Below are 25,564 nucleotides of genomic sequence, written 5' to 3' on the forward strand. Positions count from 1 at the left end.
CTCAACATGTTGCTTTTAAATGGATTTTTACATCCTTTTTCATCCATGTAATCATTTAAATTTTTTGCATATAATCCATTTTTGCTGTTAATCTATGTACTGTTAAATGAAATCTGCTGAGTCTAATCCACTCAGTTTTATTTGGGCTTTCTTGAGAATTTTTATACTTTTTTTGGCTGAGCTTAAAATAAAATAAAAGGGTTTTTTAAAACCATATCTTAGCCTCTGGTTGGATTATTGTGGACACAGTTTCATCTCAGGAGGGGTTTTTCCTGTGACCACACGAGGCCACCACAGGTGAGTCTCAAGAATCAACATGGCTTGACTTCTCTCTCTTCTTTTATAAATACAGCAGGCCCATTTAACTCACATACAAAGGAGAAGCATAGAGATAGAGAGTTATATTGAAGCTCTGAGTTCTCGCAGCTGGTGAGTGGCAGGAAACCACAAACCCAAACACTACAGCATGTATGAGTGAGTGAGGAGCTGCAGATTGAAGTCACACAGGATTAAAACAGTCCTTATGACTGTTCGATGCTCAGTATTTTGTCCTGGAGCTGGTAACACTTTATTTGGTTAGACAGCAACAAAGACAGAAAATGAGAGAGAGCGGGGCATGCATCACATCAACAGGTCAGGATTTTAACCTGAGACTTGTATCATGTAAGCATAACCACTGCCCTTATTTAAAAGTTTTTAAATATTTTCATTTATCCTTTTTTTTGTTGGAACAAACTGAGAAGTTGTAGACATCTGGGAATCTAAAAGTTTAAATATAAAAATTACCAGGAGGCTGAATGACCCTTTGATTAACCTAATCCTGACTAAACATATTCAAAGTTTTTCAAGGGTATCAGAGAGACAGCAGCATTCTGGAGCATCTTTGCTACCTCAGCTATATTTATCTACATTCCTTCATGACTTTACTTTTGGGCCGTGTCCAGGATGCGTCGCTCCATACTCTGGCTCTGATCCTGCTGTGTGGAGAGAAGATATCTGTCCTTCATCAACACCTCCCAGGACAACAGCTCCTCCTCCTCTACCTGAGGAAGCTCATTCTCTGAAAAACAGTGACAGATAGTGATCCTTTCCCTTCATTAGCAGCAAAGATGTGCATCAGAATCCTGTCCATGGTCATGAACCTTCATGCTTATAAAAGGGACATATTTATGAAAGTGTGGACAAAATGATGTCTCAACAGGAGGTCAGAAAGATGGAGTTTCCAAGTCATCACAAGATGGGTTAGAAGATACACAAGCAACAAAAATCATCCATGTGGTTGGAGATCGGTGTAGTTGATGGAATAGAAACTAAAGGTGCTTTCACATTAGGCCCAGTTTTTCCGAACCGCACCACAGAACGATTCCTCCCCCTTCCCCCCGCTGGCTTGCTTTCACACTAGCAACATCTGTCTGTGCCCAGGCTCACTTGCGTCTGTTCTCAGTCTTAAATAGCAGGTGGTGGTATGCATGTAGCTGGTTTACAACCCCACCAAGGAGGAGAAAGAGGAAGAAGCTACCATGGCAACCACTCCGGTCATAATGCGGTTTTTGAGGTGACAGGAGAATTTTCTTGCCTTTACACCTCCTTTCACTGACTCCAACTTGTGCTCATCTGTAAGGTGAGTCTCAACTAGGGCTGAACAATTTGCAGAAATAATCTAATTGCATTTTTTTTTTCCAAATATTGCAATTGCAATTTTATATGCGATAATTCTTGGGTTAATCTGATGCATTTTTTGACAAATTCAAACAATAAATAATTCCATAAATAAGACCATGTGTATTGAAAACAATGGAATTATTCAGAAGCAATTAATCCAGTGTAGCATGAATCTGAATACGGGGGATCAACAAGCTTTAAGCTATAAAGGAGGCGGCTGGGGTGGAGGAGGTGAAGCTGGCTACCAGCTGGGGTATGACTTTCGTGAAGTAAAGCTAGGCTTCATCAGTTTTATTTAGAATGGGCTAACTATTTAAATGTGATGTCATTTGCTTTATTTAAGGTCATTATCAATTTTATGCTACTCATTTGGATCAAGAAAAACAAACATAAAACACAAAAGGGAGGATTTTTGAAAAACATTATAAAAATTTGAATGTTTGCATAATGTGCATAAAATCAAAAAGTTGATTTATTAAACTGGTATTTTGACACATTTCAAGTTAAAGAAATATTGCAACTTCTGCAATTTGAAAATTGCAGCAGGCCATATTGCAATTTAATCTAATTTGCAATTAATTGCCCAGCCCTAGTCACAACAGACCATTTATTGACTGGATCCTGATGATTTCCACCTTTTATGGAAGAAAAGTGTGAACAAACTGCTGCGCGGTGGAAAGAAGTTTAGTTTTTCCGATGACGTCATAAAGCTGATACGGCGCTCTGTCCTGTATCTGGCCACGGTTGCATTCGCACCTCATCTGAACTGTGCCAGAGTCCACTTGAATCACGCCCCAGACCACCATCCCAAGTGGGGCCAGGCCTGATGCCCAGGCGTGGTGCGTCTGCATTCACACTGACCAAACTGAACTGGACTTCAGGCTCAAGTGTACTCGGATCCAGGAGTGGGCCCCCAGTGTGAAAGCCACCTTAGTTGACTACAAAAGAGAGAAGTCTTGCTCATAAAAGCATCATTTCTTTTTCTTATTACACTACTGAAGGTCAAGTTTGAGATGCATACATCTGAATGAAATTTATCTCATACAGTAGGCAGAAATCAGTAATTCAACACTTACTGAACTCTTTGCATACAACAGGTGGCCGACGCAACAACAAGAGCCTGATGAAGAGGTAGAGATGGCTGAAGATGATGAAAGGAGGCGGGGCTGCAGGTCTGCTGTGGTATTCCTTTATCAGCTCGTATCTTTGAAACTTCCAGATTGTATCCGTGTTGTCCTGAACTTCCTGGAAAGTAAAGCTGTGATGATAAAAAAACCAGTTCAGACAGAATGATATGAACACTTATTAGAAAGTAGGGATAAATAATCATATGAGCTAGTTTTTGCTTCCTCAAAGTTAAGACTATTCAAACTGAAAACTCACTTGAAGATTGCAATTAGTAGGTTGAGCAGCAGTATGTTAGCAAAGAGCAGGTAAACACAAAGCATGATGATGGTGAGCCACTCAGGAAAAGCTGGCATTTGGTCTTCATTCAGGACGGGACACTTTGGCTTCATAGGATCTGAGCCGTTCATGGTGCAAGCGTCTATATCAAACGCAGCATCTGCACAAGGAAAACAGATTATGGTAATATACTTACAGTCATGTGTTAACTTCATAATAATACAGTTTCAACAACAAAGATGGGAATACTGTCATTCAGTCTCCACTCACTATCGATATTTGTTGGAAAATCTCCAAATATGATGAGGTATGGCTCATAAACTGCTCCACGGACAATCCAGTCCAGCCGACTGTCGTTGTCAATGAGGATGCCTTGTTTGGCCACACCATACGCCACCACCCAGATACTCAGCAGGAACATGAAGAAGAACATATCCATCATCTGGGGGGAATTAACATCAGAAACAACCCAAATACACAGGAAAGTTAGCATATGTGAAAACTGAATGGACTCTCAGAAGGTAATTTGTAAAAACTACTAAGGCACAACATTTTAAAACCTTAAAAAGCCTGAGAATGGAACATTTTAGTTCACAAACGCTTCACAGATATGAAAGATCACACATTTTCTAATGTATTTCTCAGGTATTTAAGCAGCAGAATAATGGGCTCTTTAGTAGATAATGTATGGTACAGCAGACAATAGTGGAAATAACATCCTCTCTGACTGAGATCCAGTTTGGTAACAAACAGATCTGCTGCAGCACTTTGTTCAAAAACACATTTTGTTTATCTCATCTCATCTGCAGACACCAGATGGAGGCCCAGTGAAGCAGAAGCTCCTTTTCTGTACCAGATAAAAGGTGTTTTGGAGCATGTCAGTTATTTTGTGCTCTGCTGTTGCTCTCACATTGCATCAGGTCATCTGTCATTTTTTTTAATTATATGTAACCCTCTCACCATCCTCTTGACAATGATGATTTTTGGTCCCAGGGTTTTGCTGATAGTGAAGATGGCCATGAGACGGAGACAGAACACCACAAAGTCGATGCAGAGGACGATTTTACCCGCATAGAAGAGTGGAGATGTCAGCCTGAGAAAGATCACATGGTGAGTTATGTGCAACCCCTCAGGATGAAGAACACTCCAAGTATTAAACAGATCATCTGGGACTGAAGAAACGTACCTAAAAGCGAGTCCAATGATAAAGAGGATGATAGACAGAACATCTAAGATATTCCAGACGTCATTTATGTACATCCTGGCTTTTTTACGAAACCCAAAACCATCAGGATCATGAAACAGCTGAGATGGAAAAAGAGCCATTAGAAATCTGCAGGACTAGGAGATATAAAGACTGATTTAATTTCTTAAAGAGCCTGTAAAGTGAAATCCAAAATGCGTGTCTTAACACTCTAGAAATGTTGGAATCTGGTTGTTGTAAACATGTGAAAACTCTGAGATCTACATGTGTCTGAATTCTGGATTTAGACCGTTAGAAAGTTTTTCACTTATTTGCTGGCTTGGTTTCATGTGGGCGGGGCAAATATGAGGACTGGTGATGTCACTGACTCACAGTAGGGAATGACCCCGCCCCTCTAACACTCCAATCTAAAATCACAGAGCAGTTCATCTCAGTCCAGTCTGTTGTTAGCTGATGTCTCTGCCTTTTTTGAAAGTTAACAGTCAGTTAAATGCTGTTTTTTCTTCATTGTGGGGTGAATTGACCAAATCTATCAGCCAGAGTGGCTCTTCTGTGATGATTTGTAGCTCTTTTATGTGTTAATTTGAAATAGTATTCCTTTTTAGACAACCTGTTTGCTAGTTTTGACCAATTATGTAATAATTCTTTCCTAAACAGATCTGACTTTTTTAGTTACTTTCAGCTGTGGGATTTTGTCAGAACTCATTCTCCTCAGTTTCCCCAAATCCCCCCGCTTAGTGGCGTTGACCTGCTGCTGAAGGCGGGTGCCTCGTCTAAGGGTCATGTTTCCCACCTTTATACTCTCTTGTTGGCAAGGGATGAATCTGCTCTTGACAGAATCAGGAACGAGTGGCAGGAAGAACTGCAGACAGTTTTCTTTGATGATTTCTGGAACAAGGCTTTGAAAGGGGTCAACTCATCCTCTAGCTGTGCTAGACTCAACCTCATACATGTTCTATTTTTCTCTGATTGTATTTTTGTAAAGCACCTCTCTTTCTTTCTGGAAATAAAAAGTTGAAACTTGAAATATTATTCCCCAGAAGACCTAAAAAGGGGAAACTATGACCTCAGACATGATCCACTGCAAGTCACAATCAGTTTGTTTCCCACACTTATACAGTAGCTTTCAATCAATCAATCAATCAATCAAACTTTATTTATAAAGCGCTTTTCATACATAACATGTAACTCAAAGTGCTTTATATAGACAAATAAAAACATTCCCTCAGACCCACCCACCCACCCCCACCTTTTGCTTAACATAGACAATTAAAGTCATTCCCTCAAACCCACACACCCGCAACCACCCTATCCCACTATCAACCACCCCACTGACAACAGTTAAATGTACACCCACTCACACACATGCACTGTTTCACAAACATGCGCACACACACACACGCACACACACACACCTACACACACACACTAAAATAGTGGACATTAGGCTGAGTACAAGAGGCTGAGTACAGATGAACCAGTTGAGAAAGCGCCATCAGAGGAGCCGTCTGCACCAGGAGCAGAGAGTCATCCACAGCTACAGGACACTGGCGCAGGACCCAGAGGAGAGTTGAGGCAGAGACACCAAACCTCCACCAGGAACCCACGAGACAGACCCCTGCAGCCACAGCTGACCACTGCTCCTGGTGCAGAGGGCTCCCCCAGAGGAAACACTGGAGATCTTAAAATGATAAAAGGATAAAAATAAGTGAAAACTAAAATATGAAGAAAAGCTAAGAACTAAAATATAAAATAGTATAACTAAAAAATTAAGGTAGGCAAAGAATAAAATTCATAAGTAAATACAAATTGAAGGCCTAAAATAAATAAATATCATCAATATAAATAAAATAAATAAATATTAATCAAAAGCTAAACTAAAAAGGTGTGTCTTGAGCCTGCTCTTAAAAACATGAACGTTCTCTGCAGACCTGAGGTCCTCTGGCAGGTTGTTCCAGAGACGAGGGCCGTAGTACTGGACTGTCAACTGTCAAACTTATTTGTCAACCTTTACTACTGTCTTTATATTTCCTTTGCCCTTATTTGTAATTTTTTTGCCCTTTTTTCTTTTTGCCACTTCTAATCCATTTTTACCGCTTTAGCCGATTTATGCCACTTCTTTCTTTGCTTATTTTTACCCCTGCCAAGGAGGTTATGTGATCAGCAGGGTTTGTTAGTTAGTTAGTTTGTTTGTTAGCAACATAACTGTGTGGACGGATTTTGATGAAATTTTTAGGAAATGACGGGAATGGCATGAGGAAGAACTGATTCAATTTTGGGAGTGATCCGGATCACCGTGTGGATCCAGGAATTTTTTAAAGGATTCTTTACTATTGGGAGATAGGGCTAATGGTGGAGGTCTGGGCTCTCTGAGTGCTTTTCTAGTTGACACTTTTATCCCATTTTTGCCACTTTTTGTATTTTTCCCCATTTTTGCCACTTTTTGCTGCTTTTTGCCCATTTTAGCCACTTTTCACTCATTTTTAGCCATGTTTTTTCTACCTTTTGACCATTTTTGCTATCTGTAACTATTTTTTCAGTCCCTTCCTAACCATTATGCCACTTTTCACCCAATTTTGTCCATTTTACACCTACTCTGCCCATTTTCATTTATTTTTGCCACTTCTTGACCATTTTTGCCACTTTAAAATTATTTTTATTGCTACCTAAACCCATTTTTTGCCACTTTCACCACTTAGATTGTGACTCCTACAAAGATATTTTTCAACAATTTGGCTCTTTGGTTGAGTAACACTGGTTTAAAGCATCAGAACAAGATTTGAGACAGAAAATAGACTTTGTCTCTTCTCTGGCACAGTCAGGCAGCTGTGCTTTGATCATGAGGTCAACATAAGGTCAAGGGGCGGGGCTAATAGCATGAGAGCTTTCCTCCAATCAGATTGTAGAATTTTTTTTAAATCTGAGAGGATCCTATTTCTCCTGAGTGGGCGTGGCTTCAGCTCATTCAACAGACACACCCACACCATCCTGGAGCAGATTTTACTGCCTCATTTTTCATGATTTTGAGGCTTAATTTTATAAACTTTGAGATTTTTTATTTGACTGAAATTTGACCTGGAGGTTCATAAAACAGTGAGCTGTCATACAACAAACTTAAAATACAGATTTATTTTCACTCTACAGGATCTTTAAAGAGCCTCCGTAATGTCCTAAACAGCTGAACACTGTGTAAGCACATTCCTTTTGTAGTTTATCAGCAAAAATAATTCAGAATGGATTTTATGATGAGTACGTCTGCGACTACTTTAAGTTGAGGATTCATCTTTCTAGAATGCTTAAGTAAGGACTTACTGCATCAGGAAATATATGTGGTTGTGAACTAAGTATGCATCAGGAAGTCAAACATTTCAACAAATCGTTGGACTTCCTAATGAAGACTTGATGCTGAGACTAAACTATACAAGACAAAAAAAAACTTTACCCATTTACTAATGTGTAGAAAGATATAATACAGCTAAACCACAAACTGATGATAAAACATAAAGCAGCTGTAGATTCAGTCTATGTGTATTCTTCCTTTCATATGTGTAAGTGCAGCTGCACCGACTCACCTGCCTGACCTCCTCACACACCAGAGACAGCAGCCAGATGTAAAGCAGCAGCTCTGCAGGAGACGGCGTCACCTGGAAGTCGATCATCAGCACCACAGCAAACAGGAAGAGGAAGGCAAAATAAGACACGATGTTCCAGTAAAACTTGACCTGTGGAGCGCTGTACAGGCAGAAGAGTTTGGACCAGCTGCCCAGGATCTTCTGACGCTGTAGTCTATCACTGCAGACAAAAAAAAATGTCACTCGGGTCATCTTTGGCTGTTCAGTTTATCTCAGATAACATTCAGGACTCTTAATGTTGCTCACACATAAATGACAAGAGAGGATGGCAAAAAGAGTTTGAGATAGACTTGTGTAAAGCCATTCAGAGTTAGGAAGAGGATATGGAGTCAGAATGAAATTGGGCTCTACTTACAGACGACGAGTATTTACTCGAAGCACACTTCCTGTCACGTTCTCCACTGTTTTGATCTCCTCATTCTTCTGGTGTTCTCTCTGAATAACTTCATCACGTCTGAGAAGAATCACAGATCATTGAGAGAACGTCATACAGAGCATAAACAGAGTGGCAAAAGTTGTAGCACAGCGTTACTCAACCCTGCTCAACCAAAGAGCCAAATTGTTAAAAAAAAAAAAATGCCTTTGCAAAAGCCACAATCTAAGTGGTGGCAAAAACGGTTTGAAGTAGCCAAAAAAAAAAGGCAAAAATGGTCAAAAAGCTGTAAAAATGGGTGAAAAGCATGAAAATGAGGATAAAAAGTAGAAAAAGAGTCAGACAGAAGCAAAAACAGGTGAGAAGTTACAAAAAAATGAGTTACAGTTGGCAAAAAATGGCCCAAAGTGGTAAAAACATGGGAGTGAAAGGTGAATAAAATGTGCAAAAGGCAGTCAAGAATGGCAAAAATGGGCAAAAAATAGGATAAAAGTGGCTAAAAGACATTTCAGAAATTTGCAAAAAATGGAAAAAGGGTATTTAATATATTTAATAGCAATAGGTAGCTTTAATGGGCAAAAAGTGGCAAAAAATGGTGAAAAGGGGCAAAACAAGTTGTACCTAATGCCAAAAGGTAGCATAAATGGGCAAAAAATGGCAAAAAAAAATTATTGAAAAAGGGTAAAAATTGGAAAAAAGTGGCAAAAAATAGGCAAAAAGTAGAAAAAAAGTTATATTTAATGACAAAAGGTAGCTTTAAGGGGTGAAAAGTGGCAAAAAGCTTCCCTTTTAAGGTTTTCTGGGGGAATAATATTTAAAATTAAGACATAAAAGAGCCACAAATCATCACAAAAGAGCTACATGTCGCTCCAGAGCCACACGTTGAGTATCACTGATGTTGCCTCTGAGAAAAGGAAAGGCTGACAGGAACTGCATTCCCTTTGTAGCTTTAAAACTCACCTGAAAACCAGGAATTTGGTGTAAATCAGAGGGAAGAAGACCATGCAGATGAGCACTCTCCACACAGGGTTGTCCACTGAAAGTTCACCACACCAGATCTGAGTCAGAAGAGTCTAAAGATGGACATGTTTGAAGTCAGACAAAACTATTTAGAAAATGTTTCAGTCATTTTCATGAAATATCCTCCTTTTAGAGTCTTTAGATTTCTGAACAAACTGTTGAAACTGTTTGAATACCCAACAGGTAACGCTGCAGTTTACCTGAACACCTGACTGAGCCACAAAGCTTTTATCATCGGCCTCCAGTGCCAACCTCAGGCACGTCGTCCTTCCCCAGTAAGGTGAAGAACGAACCAACAACTTCTGAGCCCGCTCTTCATCATTGTTGTTGCACTCAATGAATACACCTGGACACACAAACACAACCCATGTACATGATTACAAACCTTCTAAAATCCCTTCATTTTGCATTAGAAACAGCTCCTCATACATCATGCTGTATTTTACCTATGGCTTGTTTCTCATAGTGATTAGCAAGCTCTCTCATGGCCTCTGCCTCATCTGCATCACTGCCCTCCTCTGCCATTTTCTTCAGGATCTTAGTAGCGGCCAGAGCTGCAGACATGCAGTCTCTACACTGCACACAAACACAAAGATGCAACAATGTCCACACACAACACAGCAGGTAGAATCTCTCAAGAGTCTGTCTGTATGAGGTTAAGATCACCTGCTCCCAGGCTATTTCAGCCAGCTCCTTGTTGTTCTGAACAACAGCCCAGAGGAAAAGATCTCTGCCAAAGTCCCTCTGAGGTTCATCATGTGGAGACTCTGACTCAGCCTGAGATTTAGACAGCTGGAGAAAATTGAAGAAATGTTTCTTTAAATGGGAAGGTTATGACTCAAGCAGGAACCTTAAAAATACTTGAAAGCATATAACGTAAAACACAGACTCACTGATGCAGATGTATCCTCCATGATCATATTAAAGTGGCACGTCCTGGAGGATGGAGGGTAAATGGGCTGAGTGAAGCTGCCCAGCAGGTGGCGCACCTCCTCAGACACATGAGTCATAGAGATGGTCTCTCCCTGCCCTTGGAGAGCCCTGACCCTTCTGTCCAGCGCTCTCCTCTTACTGCGGCGAGCTTTGTCGACCCGTTTGGCCAGTTTGCGGAGAAAGAAGCAGGCAGGCATCTGTTTGTAGAGCTCGCTGAGGGTTTCCTCGTTCTGCAGGAAATCTCTAAGACTCACACCGTTCTCCAGCAGCAGACTCACAAACTGAGGCTTGTTGCCAACCAGGGCTGAGAACATGGCCCAGTGGAGGTCGCTGGACTGCAGGGAAACAGGCCAGAGCAACGGAAATCAGTGAGCATCCCAGCAAAAACCTTTAGATTTTCAAAATGAAACACTTCGCTAGATCAGCAGCACAGAATTTAATAAAAATAGATATTACCCCTCCTTCATCAAATTTCTGTTTTAAACATTTATATTGTTATATCATAGTTTTATATCGGTGGTGGCTGAATGTTCAATAAAAAAACTCAGACCTTTCTTTTTCTTTGTCTATAAACAAAGCTTAAAGCTTACGTAACTCTGTCATATAATATTGCATGCGAACAGGCTACTCATATAAAACTACAGCTGTATAATATGTACTTCGTACGTATTATTCATTAATGTGCATGGTCCCTTTTAAATAAACAAATACATAAATAAATATGAACTCTGCTTACAGTCCACGTTTTAAACTACATATGAATGCAGACTGTGTAAAATGGTCCCTAATGATCACTAAACTTTATTCAAAAATGAAATAGGGACACACAACTACATCATTTTTTTCATAGTAAATGCAGAGAGATAGATTCTTAAAATATTTGAGAGAAGACCTCCAGACCCTCCCTTACCTGGTGGTGCAACCAAGGTTTTCATAGTTCACTAAAACTAACTAAATAACTAAAACTTGAATCTAAAAATCATTTTAGTAAACTGAAACTTAAAACAAACTGAGCTTTCAAAAAATCTGAAAACTAACTAAAACTAAATTATGTGCTTAGAAAACTCACTAAAACAAAATTAAATGAAATTAAAGAGACAATTTCCTTATTTTTAGTCTTTGACACAGCATAGTGACTGACATGTATGCCCAAGCCTGGAGAAATTAAAATCCCCTGATTTGATTTCATACAATGGTAATTTTAGGTCTTGAGTTGTACACAAACATCAAAACTGAATAAATGAAATGTAAAGTGATGAGCCCATTAGGGTTCGACCCCTGACAGGTATCCAATACTGCTAAAAAGACTAAAACTAACAAAAGCCAAACTGAAATGAACAAACCATTTTTGCAAAATAAAAACTAAACTGACCTAGCAGCCCAGCAGGAAAAATGAATTTAACCTAAACTGAAATGTAAAACACAAGGTAATAAATAAAAAATAATTAAAAAACTATAAAAATATAAAATATTCAAATATTTCATGAACTGCCGAACAGGTTGCTGCTGCAAAATGTAAAACTAAAAGAGTCAACTTTAAACTCAGTATTCTTGAATTTTAATTTCAGAAATTGATAACTGTGGTGCATACATGATCACTCCCTATCTGTTAACTGCTTGTTGTGGCTTTTTATTTATTCATGTATTTTTTTGTTTTGTTTTTTGGCTGGTTAGCAAATGCCTTTATGTTAAGTTTATTTCTTCTGTTAAGGCTTAATAAATAACTCTGAGACTTGTGGCAGACATGTATGCTGGATATACAAGGGAATGAGACTCAGTTTGTCATGTTTTGCCAACTCTCAATAAAAAGATAGTTACAAAAAAACCTCAGTATTCTTGCATTAAATTATATATATGTGTGTGTATATATATATATCTATATATATATTTATATATATATAGATATATATATATATATCTATATATATATAGCCTTTAAAAGTCAGAGTAAAAAAGGTGATAAGCCATAGAATTATTATTGGTTTTCTCCATATTGCCCTCCCCCAGAGTGACGCCACCTTCCACTGGCTCTCCTCAGTGAAGATCTCCGTCTCAGCGATGTCCACTCGGTTCCAGGCTATAGCCAGCTCCAGCTGCCTCTTCCAGCTCTCGATTCCCAGAGACTCACTGATCCTCGAAGCTGAGAGGAGAATTTATGTTACTAACTAAATCTACCAACTAAATCTCTTTGGTCAACAAAATGACTGACTGCTGGGGAACAAAGCCTTTCTGATACAAGACTCTCCTCTGTTAAGTTTTGTCTTAGAATACAGCCACATCACAAAGATCATATTTCATATAAGATCCACAGATAAATGTGGCATACAAGATCTAATTAAATTAAACAGATTTTTTAAACATAAAATAGTCCAAACCAGCAAACCTCCACATGAAGAGATGGAACTAGAAATTTTGTTGTATTTGCTTTATTTACTCATTATTGGCTCTATTTAGTTAGACCATTGCTGGGGTAAGATGATATGATTTCATTGAGCAAAATGTTGTATTTATTTATTTTTTTTATGTTCGAGATAAATAGAAATCAAATCAGTCCAGTGGATAGAGTAGGATACCTGGAGAAGGAAATGGACAACGCCATGTTGGAGAGGGAATTATTGTTGGAGTTGAACCTGCCAGCCAGGAATGCTGCGACAGGAATGTGTTTTGTGCTTTCTTGCTCTTTTCTTTCTCATTTTGCATTTTTCTTATTAAGATGAATCAATCATAAATCATCTGTTGATTTTTTTTCTCCCTTAAGATAAAAAGATAAATGTCTTTATTGTTTCAGAACTCTGACGCAACTTTGTCTCCTTGCATGCAACACTCAAAAACACATAAAACGAATGAATTTGTGTTCAAGGTTGAACAAAGACAGTGGATGTCTTTACTGAATACACAGCAATACTGCCTGGAAATGCACTTTAATTACTGCGGCATTAATGGATCTCTGAGATGGAAAGTACAGCTGAAGCAGTTTTGCAAGAATGATGAATCATCGTGGTAAAACATTACAGGATTGTCCAGCGTGATGGATCTGCCTTTCATTTAGAGCACTTTGGCTCCACTTACTTTTATAACACTCCACACTAAATGGGTTTCATCTGTCTTTATCCAGTTAAGTATGGGGAAGAAGAGGTTTGTAGGAGGCATTAAAAATATCAAGTGTGTCTATTGATGTCTCTGCGCAGACAAAAAAGCATTAAAGGGAAAATATCTGCAAGAATATTTTTGCTGCATTTTTATCCTAACATATGTGACAACACAAAAAAACAGCTGTAGATTTTATACTTGCAGGAAGTGGTTCTGTCTTTCAAAATAATACTATTTAGTACTTATTCAGTCAGTCCAGTCAGGTTTGGAGCGTCTTTACCTTTGAGTAGTGCCTGAAGAATAGCCACATCCACATCGCCGTGATTGTCCTCGCTTATTCTGAAGACTGTCAGCAGGTGAGGAATCCTGATGATGTCCTGAATCTGGATATTACAGCAGACAAAATCAAAAAGACTTAAAATTTCATGTGGAAAACTTTTTACATGAGTAACAATGTGTCATGAAGCAAAATTAAAGCAAAATATATTTTTGAATGTAAAAGAGCAAGGGTGTGGCTTACAGGCTTTAGCAGCAAATGTTTTCTCAAATCTTTAAAGTTGGTAAAAAGTTTGTTGCTGTTGAGTGCAATGATCAATAAATGCAAAAAGAAATCAGTTATAATACAAAAATAATTATAGCAGCCAAACTGAAAATGAATCAGACTTTATTTTAACACACTGCATTCTAAAAATACACATTACACTGAAAACTTAAAATTTCTGCATTTTCATTAAAAATACACCTTGAACTCCACATTTTGATTTTAATGTACTTGTTAGAATAAATAGTGTGACTTGTCTACTCTTTCCACATAATCTTATTCAACTTTAAAAACTGAACATTCTAACCTTTTCAGGGCATGAAAGAGAAAATTACTGACATTTCTCAATGGTTTTAGAATGATAAGAACACTTTAGAACAATAATGTTTTTTTAAAATGATGTTAGCTGTAAAGGATGGTTTTATTAACGATGGAACTACGTCATTTGTGCCCAAATAAAGCATTGATTTTATAGCCTATTTACTATAAATGTGTATTAAATATTGCAAGAAAAAAGGTGTTGTAGCTGTCTTTTAAGCAAAACATTTCTGTGGACGCATGCCTCTCAGACATTTGTGTTAAACCCCGGATGTTTCACACTTCTGGTTCAGCGTCTGTTCCTAAACTAGCTAAAACAAAATAAAATTAGACACAAAATATCTTAAATTGAAGTCGTTGACATCAGTATACTGACTGGAATGTACACCCAAGCCTTGAGGAGGGTAAAATAATCAGATCTGATTAAAAAGACTTCACACAACTGTAATTTTATGTCTTTAGTTGTATTCAAATGTCAGCTTTGAGTAAATACAATGAACTCCTTGTAGCCTGATAACTTAAATAATAGCCAGAAAATTATCATTTTTTAGACTTGAAATTTTTATTCAACTTTCTATTGAAACCCTAAAAAACAAAAATTGCCATAAAATTTCACACATATACTTTTTTGTGTCACATTTGGTACATTAGGCGTTTTTGGCAACTGATAATCCACTGGAGGGCAATTTTATCGCGTATTAAATATAATGCAGTAGGCCTAGAGGGGTTAAAAGTGAAGAGTAGCCTGTTTTAATGTCTTTAAAAAAGTCTGATCTTTACTTTTCAGGCCGTTTTTTGGGTCTTACCCCTAACAAGAATCTGAAAAAGCTAAAACTAACACTAAAAGTAAATTAAACTAACAAACCAGCAGTAAAAATGAAGTCTAATCTTGAATGCAATTAGGAATTCAGCAACTCACTGCATTTTAATCATTAACTGTAAACTCAGTAAAATCATTAAATTTCATCCTCATTAAATGATTTTTCCCAGTATTCTTAGACTTGCTAGTTAGTGCCGTGTTAGGCCAGAGGTACACTTGCTGTTCCACCTGGTATTTGCTCATGTGACCAGCTGCATCATGAGCGTTCCAGTAAATAAACAGTATTTGCTTATACACAGTGTGTTACTGGAGGATACCTCAAGAAGGCACACCAGAGAGCTCATGCCATACTCAACTACCTGATGTCTGGGAGGTCAAATACAAACGCACAGACATCATGGAAATTATAATGTTAATGCTGAGATCAGATCTCACATTACAGTGACATCAGTGATCAATAGTCACATCAGTGATCAATAGTCACATCAGTGATCAATAGTCACATCAGACTAACGACCACAGGGATCAGAACACAATCTGCACGTAACCTTGTACCTCCATTTTTCCTAATATTAGTTTTATTTTCAAAAATCTGTGCTATTGTTCACCTTTTACATTTGTCTTTACAAACTCAAGGCCCAGGGGCCAAACCCGGCCCGTGGAACTGTTAAATCCAAGATGATCTCATATTTCTGTTCTCACTGGCCCATCAGTGTGAGGTCTGCAGATTTCCTCAAGTATAAAAATGTGAACTTATCCTGATGATTTAAGATTTCCTTGTTAAGTCACAAAATCTGAAAAAATAAGGAGTAAAAACATTTAGATAAGAAGACAGGAATGTGGGAAAAGAAATTAATTTGTGTTTTAATTTCACATTTTCAATTTAGCATCTCACAATTAGGACTCAAACTTAGGATTCTGACTTTTAATTTCATACTTTGAGCATTTCAACTCATGATTTTAACTTCTCATATAAAATTTTGAGCTTTAAGATTCATTATTCTAATTTTTAAGTGATATTTTGACCTTTTTAACCAATTATTTTGTATTTTATCTCATATTTTCAACTCCTTATTTTGACTTCATAATCCCATAGTTTGATCTTTTAGAGTCACAATTTAAAATTTTGAATCATATTTTGACTTTTAATTTCATGATGACAAATTTTATTTCATATTTTGACCTTTTAAACTCATGATTTTGACTTTCTTTCTAATATATTTGCCTTTAAAAACATAATTTGTCTATTTCAATTTCATGTTTTGACCTTTTTGAACTAATAAATTTCCTTTTCTCAGATTGTGAGCCTTTAAACTTATCGTTTTAACTTTTTAAATGTCAAAAACATTTATCATCACAACTATTTTTTTTTTTATATTTTATTACAAGGTTGACAGTTTCTGGTTAAAAAGGTGACCCTGTTAGGCCCTCAGGTTAGTCATGAATACAGAATCTGGCCCCTGCTCTGATTGAGTTTGTCACCCCTGATCTAAACCAATAAAAAGTGTCAAAAAGATGCTGACTACCACCTTTCAGTGGTCATTTTGGAGATAGGAGATTCAGGCCAAGCGGCAGTGATGTCTATGATGAAAAACTAATGCAAACAGCCACAACTGACTGTATCAGGTAAGCGGCCCATGGAAGCTGAAAGACACCACTTTGCACGGCCACTTTTTGAACTGTAACACCAAACTTATTGTTAATATTTTTACAGGTTTAAACTTTGACTCATACAGCAGGATTCATCTCTCACCAGTTTATCTGACAGACATGTCTGTCTCTATGCAGTGGCAATGATGCATTGTTTACATGTGGAGAATTTTGGAGTTAATTCATAAGCTTGTCTCTAAAACTTTCACCCACTGTTGTCTCTGCCGTGTTGTAACATCGTCTATATCAGTGGTTTTCAAACTTTTCTGGCCCAAGTCACACCAGAAATCAAGCCGTAGTTTTAAGTAGCACTAGGCACCTAATCGAAAAATAATCAAAACCCACATGTAGAGCCTCTAACCCACATAAAGCTGCCATGTCAGTTATTTCATTCTTTTCCTTATAGCTCTCTCTACTAATGCACCACCCCCTTAAAACAAACCACTGGCTGTGTAGTCATGTGACAGGCAGCCAGGTTTCCCAAGGCATGTAGCCTGCTGGAAACCCAAAAGACAAAGAAGAAGTCACATGACACTGTCCCATCCAGTCTGCTAAAACTCAAACATGGAGCACAGTTATTTTCTACTTTTTCATCATTCTGGGTACAGAGCCTGTGAGTGATGGAGTGCTCTACAGCTCAGTGGTACATGGCGTTTCCCCGTCACGCTATTCTTATTTTCCTCTCTGTCCCTCATCTTGAGCTGGATAACTAACAAGGGAAGAGGTAGCACAGAGGATGACAAGGCACCAGGAGTGTCCCACCAGGAGATATTCTTACTTTTTTTTCCAGTTTTCTCACCCACCAAACTTGTTAGCTTGTTTTACAAAGTGGAGAGTGTGATGCATAAATATTATTAAGATCCATTTATGAAATTTTATGGTCTGACTTGTGCTGACATGGAGACAAAACTATGTGGCTCACAGCCGTTGGAGTCTTATCAATACAAGACACCACATCTACAATTCTCCACTTTCTTAGTAAAATCATGAGATGTCATATTTTACATGTAGAAAAACAGTCACAGGGCAGAGACTTTCATATTTAACAGATAACAGGTGAACACAGATGATGCAGTGCTGCATGATGCAGGGCACTGTCTGATGCTAGCATGCAGTTAGGACACGGGTTACAGAATCTTTGGTTGCTACACAGTTGTAGTAATAATTTCTAGTTATACAAATTCTCAAGGCACCATTGAGAACCACTCGATATTGCCTGTTCCAGCCGTGTAGACCAGAGGTTCTCAACCTTGGGGTTGGGACCCACTTAGGGTCGATTACAAGACATGAGACCATCATCTTTATGCAAAAATAAGTGATAATACACACAAAAAATGTATATTTTTTGTCACTATAGAGACAACTTTTTTATCGATTGGTACATTTAATTTTTTGTGAAAATACGTGACATTTTATATCCGTTTTCATTGGAATTCTACCATTAATTTCGATCCTCTGCCGTTATCAAGGAAATTTACCAGCCATTGCAGCTAAATGTTTTAATTGTGAGACGGTGATGACGTCATTGCCCGCGGCTGGAGTAGTGTCCGAAATCATTTTTGTGTTTTGTTGTTGAGTTAATTATATAATCCACTATATGCTGCTCACTATATAGTGGATAGGAAGTAGGGAATGAGTGTGTGGTTTCGGACACAGCCTAAGAATATTTTTTAAATTACACTGATGCCAGTTTACACCAATTTTAACAAACATCAACCCTTTACCATCACTTTTTAACACCAATTTCCCCATTTTAGAACATTTTTGCCACTTAAAACCCATTTTTGCCCATTTTAAACCCTTTCTATCACTTTTTTCTGCCTGTTTTTGCCAGTTCTAAACTGATTCTTGCCACTTTCTGCCGATTGTTGTCTCTGTTGACCCATTATTGCCTCTATCAATTACTTTTTACAACCCTTTTTTGCCCGTTTTAACCAGTTAACCCCTTTTTGACAGTTTATATCAAATTTCCACCAATTTTTTGCACATAAAAGCCATTTCAGCTACTTTTTAATTCCCTGTTACCACTTTCTGTGCCCGTTTTTGCCCCTTTACCCAAATATATTCTTTAGAAATCTAGTTTCACCACCTTTTCCACAATTAGTAACAAATTTTAGCAATTTTAACCTATTTTGATTATGTTTTTAACTTAAGTTATTTTCATTTTAAGAAGGTTATTTACTACACAAATGAATAAGTACAGATATTTGTTTTTTTAATAAAAGTGGTTATTATTCAGGTCAAATATAAAATATTGTTTTCACAGCTTTACTTCACAATAGACCATGGTTTTGCTAACCTCCATAGGCCCCCAGTTTGGCTGGGTCCCAGAGATCTCCACCTTTATCCCCCCTTATGGGCAGCCTTGTCTGCACTATTCTTGAATGTGCATGGCTGTGTTCAACCACCTTCAGGTATAGCGGGGGTCCCTGGTCTCAGGGACCTTTATTTTTGGGGTTGCAGGCTGAAAAGGTTGAGAACCACTGCTCTATATTGCCAGTTCCATTCCTGTAGACAGCATGTCTGAATCATGTAAAATTATGAGAACATGCACAGAAACAGAATATCTCTGACCTTAGTTAATGTTAGCATGCCTGCTGGCAAAATGACAAATAGCGTGCATACTTTTAAAACATCACCCTAATCTTTCCGATCAAGGCTGAGCATGCTGATTGAAGCCCTTGATTCAAACATATTATTTTGTTTTTATGGGAGAAAACATGAGCGAGTAAATTGAATTGGGTTCCAGCTTGTTTACAAACCTTTTTAGTCCACTCTATTATCTTGAGGTCGGGGAATTTTTCATACTCTTGTCCAAAAAACCTCTTCATTAACTGATGGATGTGAGCGATAGTCACCCGGCTCAGCGGCAGCCCAGCTGCCTGGGCGATCACATCTGCTATCCTCCCAGAGCCCTCCAAGATCACACAGGGCGTACCACACAGCATGGCATTATAGATGGTCTAAGAGGGAAAACACATAACTGTCAAACAGGACAGAATAACAGAGATAGAGGAGGGACATTAAACAGATGGCTCACATTCAGAGTGCCCGGCCCTCCATCCAAAACCACACACACTACAGGGATGGTGACTCCACTCTCTGAAGGTTAGACGATAAAAAATCAATATTGAAAGCAGGAAAGATAACGAGGATCAGATTCAAGACATCATCTGAGATGGCTGGCTGCTTCAGATATTTTTAACCTTTGTTTCCAAGGCGCTTTCTTGAAATGCATTTCTCCAGACGACTTCGCAGCTCAATCTCCACGCCGTATCGTCCCTGGGTTCCATCGTCCACCAGTAGGAAATGGGTGTGGTTGTTATCCAGGCAGGACAGTCGGCCCTGGCCCTTGATGTCCATCGGGTAATGCGCTGGAAAACAACCCTGCAGAAAAGGATGAGTAAGATTCATCCAGGAAGAACAACACTTACCAAGTAAGTGAATGTATTTAAAATACCTCTGGATGCACCAGAGTGTCCTTGTTGTGAATGATTCCCCAGGTTGCGACTCCAATAGCCACGATCTGGCTGTGAATGGAGCCACTCAGGGCGTAGTCCCTCACAGCCTGGCCTACGTGCTTCATCACACCTGTGTGTGTTCCACCTGTGATGATCCATGCACCTGTAAACAAAACAGCAGATGTTTAAAAGGTACACATGAACATCCACACAGACACTGCCCATAGAAACTATTCACACCACTGGATGTTTCACGCTTTACTGCCTAAATCACAGATGTCAACTCAAGGCCTGGGTGCCAAATCTGACCCGTAGTACAGTTATACCCAGCCCACAGGATCAGATCATATTTTTATCATAACTGGCCCATTATAAAAATGTAAATTTAACCTCAATGATTCAAAACTTCCTTGTTAAGTCATAAAAAAAAGAAAAACTAAAGAGTAGAAATTTATCGGATAAAAAGTCAGGAAGGTGGGGAAAAATTCATTTGTGTTTTCATTTCATACTTTCAATACTGCATCTCAGAATCATGACTTAAACCTATGATTTTGACTTTTTAATTTTATACCTTAACCTTTTCAATTCATAAATTTAAGTTTCATCACACATTTTGACCTTTTGGATTCACAATTTTAAATTTTAAGTCATGTTTTGACCTTTTTAACCTAATATTTTTAATTTCATCACATGTTTTGACCTTCCAATTTCTAACTTTCACTTTTAATCTCATATTTTTACCTGTTAGACTCAAAATCTATGATGTGAATTAATTTGATTTGAATAATGTGTTTTTACCCTTTGAACTCATTCATTCATTTTTTTAATCTCAGAGTTTGAGCTCTTAGACTCATCATTAATTTTTTTAAATTTCAAAAGTGTTTTTGGCCCATAATTTGTCACTGGTGAAAATGAGTTGACAGTTTATGGTTAAATCTTGACCCTGTTAGGCCCTCAGGTTAGACCTGAATTCAGAATCCAGCCCCTGCTGTGATTGAGTTTGACACCCCTGGCCTAGATCAGTCATGGTCAATAGAATTAGGCTTTTTTGACAGTAAAAATACAAAATAAACCCTTTAATATCAAAGTGAAAACAGATTTCTGCACATTATTGTCAATAAAACAAAAAATGGATTGCAAAATAAGTGACTGCATAAATATTCACCCCCTTTAAATGGAATGACCTAATTCAACAGAGGTCCACACAGTTGGTGCCAGTCCAGTCACTGATTTATCAGTATTCATGGCTACCATTGCACCATGAAGACAAAAGAACTCTCCAAACAACTCAGAGAAAAGGTTATTGGCAAAATGAAAATAACATTTTCAGAACATCTAGTCTTTTGTAATCTGCTAATCTCAATGCGACAAGGAGAGAATTTAAGTTCTACACATAATTCTGAAAAAGTCAAACAGACTTCTTACGCATCAAGTATTGCACCATTTACAGAAATATGTTACTTGCTGCAGAGAGGTGAACTTGTTAAAGGTCATATATTATGCCAAATACACCTTTTCAGGCTTTGCTAACAAAAATATGTACCGCTGGCCTGTCTATAATCCCCCCTTTCTCCACCTTTCAGAAAATGTGTGCTGAAACAAGCTGTTCTCAGATTTTCCCCTCATGATGTCATGTGGGGATTTAGCCCCGCCCCCATGTTGGGTTTGCCCCTCCTTGATCAGAAGAAAGTTCCACCCTCCTCCTCTGATCCTCCTCTCAGCTGCCAGCTGAGAGGAAGGTCAGGATTGCCCCATCTATGATGCCACATCCATTTCCTAAGGGGGTGGAGTCTGGGGCGGAGTCAGACAGCTCATTAACATTCAAAGCTACAGACACATGAATAGCTCGTTCTGAGCAGGGCTGAAACAGAGGGGTTTTTTGGAGGCATGTGACCTTTACAGTCAGTCTTAATGATATTGACTAACTGGCTGCTAGCTGCAGCCTATCATTTCAAACAAACAGAGCTTGGTATCACTTTGCCCCCTGAAACATTAAGTAGAAAGCAAATACTTACCAAGTATTGACTGATTCTCTAGTATGAATGGGATATTGGACAGCAAGCAGTTTGATATGGCTAAAAGTAGATTTGAGGGTGATATGAGAAGGTAAAATAAGGTCCTTCTGCTTAGCATTAGGATCCTGCATCACCCAGTCTGGGTTCATTTCCTCGATAATGATCCAGTCACTGCACACAATCCCACTTCTCTACTATTCTGGGAGCTGACTGTTGAAACTGATCTTGAATACTGTATCCAAGAACACATCAGGATATTTGCAATATAAAGTGAGGCACAGTCATTATTTTCAGAGAGTAGTAAATAGTTGAACAATATTATTATGTGGCATAACAATGGGAAGAATAAAGAGTGTACACATTTGGCTTTGGATTAGAACAAATGTCACTAAACCTTTGACAGCATTAAGTTGAGGGGAGCAGCAGAAAACAAAGATAAAACACTTCACTTACACTTCATGTTTAGCCTCTTACACTCCCACCACACACCTAGCATCCTCACCTGTTGTCTGAGCAACTTTAATGAGACCTCTGTGGAACATGTTCTTTATCCGAGCCTTCAGATAAAAGTTTTTGGCTCCGCCTGTCACTGAGATCAGCAGGTTTGGAGGGGAGAGCTTCCACTGTTCTGTCAGTAGCTGGTACAGGATTTCAGGGCTGGTGTCTGTGGACACTCGAGCGTACTGAGAAAAGACACGCATACAAAGACACAGAGTTAGGTTTAAGTCATACAGGCACATAACATAAAAAGCATTCAGCTCCTGGGATGTTTCACCCTGTTATTGATTTATAAATCAATCATGGTCAATAAAATTAAACTTTTTTGACAAAAATAAAAAAATGTAAAAAAACATCTTTAATGTCAAAGTGAAAACAGATTTCTGCAACGTAATTTTAATTCAATAAAGACGTATAAGGTAAAATAAGCGATTGCATAAATATTCACCCCATTTAAAGTGACTGACTTTACTAAACAGAGGTCCAGCCAGCTGGTGTTGGTAGTCTCACTAGTGAAGTGAATGTGTCTCAGTGATTGTAGTATAAGGACAACTGCATCTGAAAGGTCTAGTCACTGGTTAATCAGTATCCATGGCTACCATTACACAATGAAGACAAAAGAACACTCCAAGCAACTCAGAGGAAATGTTATTAAAAAGAGAAGGAGACTAGTGAGAGAGGACACCAAGACACCTGTGACTACTCTGAAGGAATTCCAAGCCTCAGCAGCTGAGATGGAGAGACTCTGCAGACAACAACTGTTGGCCGGGTTCTTCACCGGTCAGAGCTTTATGGGAGAGTGGCAAAGAGAAAGACACTGTTGAAGAAAACTCAGATGAAATCTGGACTAGAGTTCACCAGAAGGACTGTGGGAGACTCCATGGTCAAGAGGAAGAAAGTTCTTTGGTCAGATGAGACCAGAATGGAGCTTTTTGACCATCAGACAAGACACCAAACACTGACATCACCACAAACAAACACACCATTCCCACTGTGGAGCATGATGGTGGCAGCATCATGCTGTGGGGATGCTTCTCAGCAGTGTTATGCTGTGGGGATGCTTCTCAGCAGCATCATGCTGTGGGGATGCTTCTCAGCAGCATCATGCTGTGGGGATGCTTCTCAGCAGCATCATGCTGTGGGGATGCTTCTCAGCAGCTGGCCCTGGAAGGCTTGTAAAGGTAGAGTATAAAATGAATAAAGCAACGTATAGAAAATCTTATTCAGTGTGCAAGAGATTTATGGCTTACGAGAAGATTTGTTTTTCCAGTTAGACAATGAGCCAAAGCATCCAGAGAAAGCTACACAGAAATGGTTTAAACACAACAAGGTGAATGTTCTGGAGAGGCCGAGTCAAAGTTCAGACCTCAATCCAAGAGAGAATTTGTGTCTGGACATGAAAAGGGCTGTTCACCCCTGATCCCTGTGCAACCTGACAGAGCTTGAGCAGTTTATCAAAGAAGAATGGAGTAAAATTCCAGAGTCCAGATGTCTGAGCCTGACTGAGACCCATCCACACAGACTCACAGCGGTGACTGCAGCCACAGGTGACTCTACTAAACACTGACTAGAAGGAGGTGAATATTTATGCAGTCACTTATTTTACTTTACATATTTTAGTTTAATTGGCATTACTTTGTAGATATCTGTTATCACTTATCAAAGGGTTTTTTGGTGAAAAAAGCTAAATTATACGGACCACGATTGATTTATAAAATCAATAAAAGAGTAAAATATCCAAGGGGTGAATATTCTTTAACAGACACTGTATTAAGAAGCATTTCTTATTGTATTATAGAGAAAAAGAGATTCACCTTGCCCGTCTTCTGTCCCAAACCACCAAAGCTGATGTCTCCAAAAGCATCAGTGGGCACTTCTTGGATATGTCTGTGTCTGTCCCACGATTCACCTGAGAAGTCGTCTGGCTTGATGGCTTCAGCCACATGTTCGTTCTTTGAGTATCCACACTTACAGACATCCTCTCTGGTGGAGAAACAGAAGCTAATGAAAGCTGAAATGTAATATTAAATCAAAAACTCATCTTCCAAATCACATAAGGCTAGGCACACATTCTCATGAGACAGACTGAAGGTGGGGCAAAATAACTCAATTGCCCTCACGGCAACGTTGGCGATGCCTAATTTCACATAAACAACAGCGGGGGGATGCTATAGTCTCCCTGTGGTGTATTGACATGGCAATTTTAGACACTCTAATCAGCAAAATAACAGCTCACAGGAGCTCATCCTACCTGAAACCTTTCTCAAACAAGCAGCATTCCCTCTTGTTGACAGTCTCCCTGATCCAGGAGGTGAAAGCACAGCGCTGGAAAGAAGCAGAGTGAGATAAGTGCTCGGCAGGTCTAGCTGCGCTCAGTGCCAGGTTTTGAACCAGCTGTGGTTCCGACTCTGTCTCCGTTTCCCCCATCCTGGAGACAACGAGGGGGAAAGAGTGCGCGTATGTGGCTCAGGCCTAGAGCTGACTGTATGACAGCAGAGAGGAGTCTCTGCAGTGGGTGCTGCCTGACTGCATCAGTGATGTCAGAGCTGAGCTGAGGCTGAGCGGACCGCTGAAACCCGATTAACCTTCCTTTAGCAGGACAGAGAGGAGTCTGAGCACAGTCCTGGATCAATAGTGAAATACTGAGAGTGAAGTCGTTAATGTTATAGTATATCTCTCAAGTCACTGAATTTAAAAGGATATGTTAGACTTCTTCCTCTGCTATATGTATTTTCCTGCTTATTTCCAGATTAAAAGCCTATATATAAACATTTATTTATCTTCACGGTGTTTAATAAAGCAGCAATATATCAAAAGGTAAATAATACATTAAATTAACACCAACATGACCAACCATAACGTAGTAATTTGATAGTCAGTTAATTGATGCTTAATGCAGGACTTCTTCTATCTAAAGCACAATGTCTGAACATTTCTTCACAA

The 25,564-nt window shown here is 38.7% G+C and overlaps 1 protein-coding gene across 1 annotated transcript in view; it reads right to left on the reverse strand.

Moving 5' to 3' along the window:
• Positions 1–25,564, reverse strand: part of LOC121522260 (transient receptor potential cation channel subfamily M member 2-like) — a 41,312-nt gene that overhangs the window by 11,841 nt on the left and 3,907 nt on the right. Inside the window, exons 3-24 of the mRNA XM_041806428.1 lie at positions 24,873–24,946; positions 24,436–24,604; positions 22,626–22,806; positions 20,108–20,271; positions 19,854–20,034; positions 19,688–19,749; positions 19,410–19,610; positions 13,599–13,701; positions 12,247–12,368; positions 10,189–10,563; positions 9,962–10,087; positions 9,742–9,871; positions 9,496–9,641; positions 9,236–9,348; positions 8,258–8,356; positions 7,843–8,062; positions 4,253–4,371; positions 4,027–4,159; positions 3,337–3,508; positions 3,046–3,226; positions 2,739–2,920; positions 928–1,060 (exon numbers count right to left, since the gene is read on the reverse strand). Of these exons, the coding sequence (XP_041662362.1) occupies positions 928–1,060; positions 2,739–2,920; positions 3,046–3,226; positions 3,337–3,508; positions 4,027–4,159; positions 4,253–4,371; positions 7,843–8,062; positions 8,258–8,356; positions 9,236–9,348; positions 9,496–9,641; positions 9,742–9,871; positions 9,962–10,087; positions 10,189–10,563; positions 12,247–12,368; positions 13,599–13,701; positions 19,410–19,610; positions 19,688–19,749; positions 19,854–20,034; positions 20,108–20,271; positions 22,626–22,806; positions 24,436–24,604; positions 24,873–24,946 (3,386 nt within the window). The remainder of the gene's footprint in view (positions 1–927; positions 1,061–2,738; positions 2,921–3,045; positions 3,227–3,336; positions 3,509–4,026; positions 4,160–4,252; positions 4,372–7,842; positions 8,063–8,257; positions 8,357–9,235; positions 9,349–9,495; positions 9,642–9,741; positions 9,872–9,961; positions 10,088–10,188; positions 10,564–12,246; positions 12,369–13,598; positions 13,702–19,409; positions 19,611–19,687; positions 19,750–19,853; positions 20,035–20,107; positions 20,272–22,625; positions 22,807–24,435; positions 24,605–24,872; positions 24,947–25,564) is intronic.

The sequence above is a fragment of the Cheilinus undulatus genome, linkage group 15 (genome assembly GCF_018320785.1).
Source record: "Cheilinus undulatus linkage group 15, ASM1832078v1, whole genome shotgun sequence".
NCBI classification, from domain to species: Eukaryota; Metazoa; Chordata; class Actinopteri; order Labriformes; family Labridae; genus Cheilinus; species Cheilinus undulatus.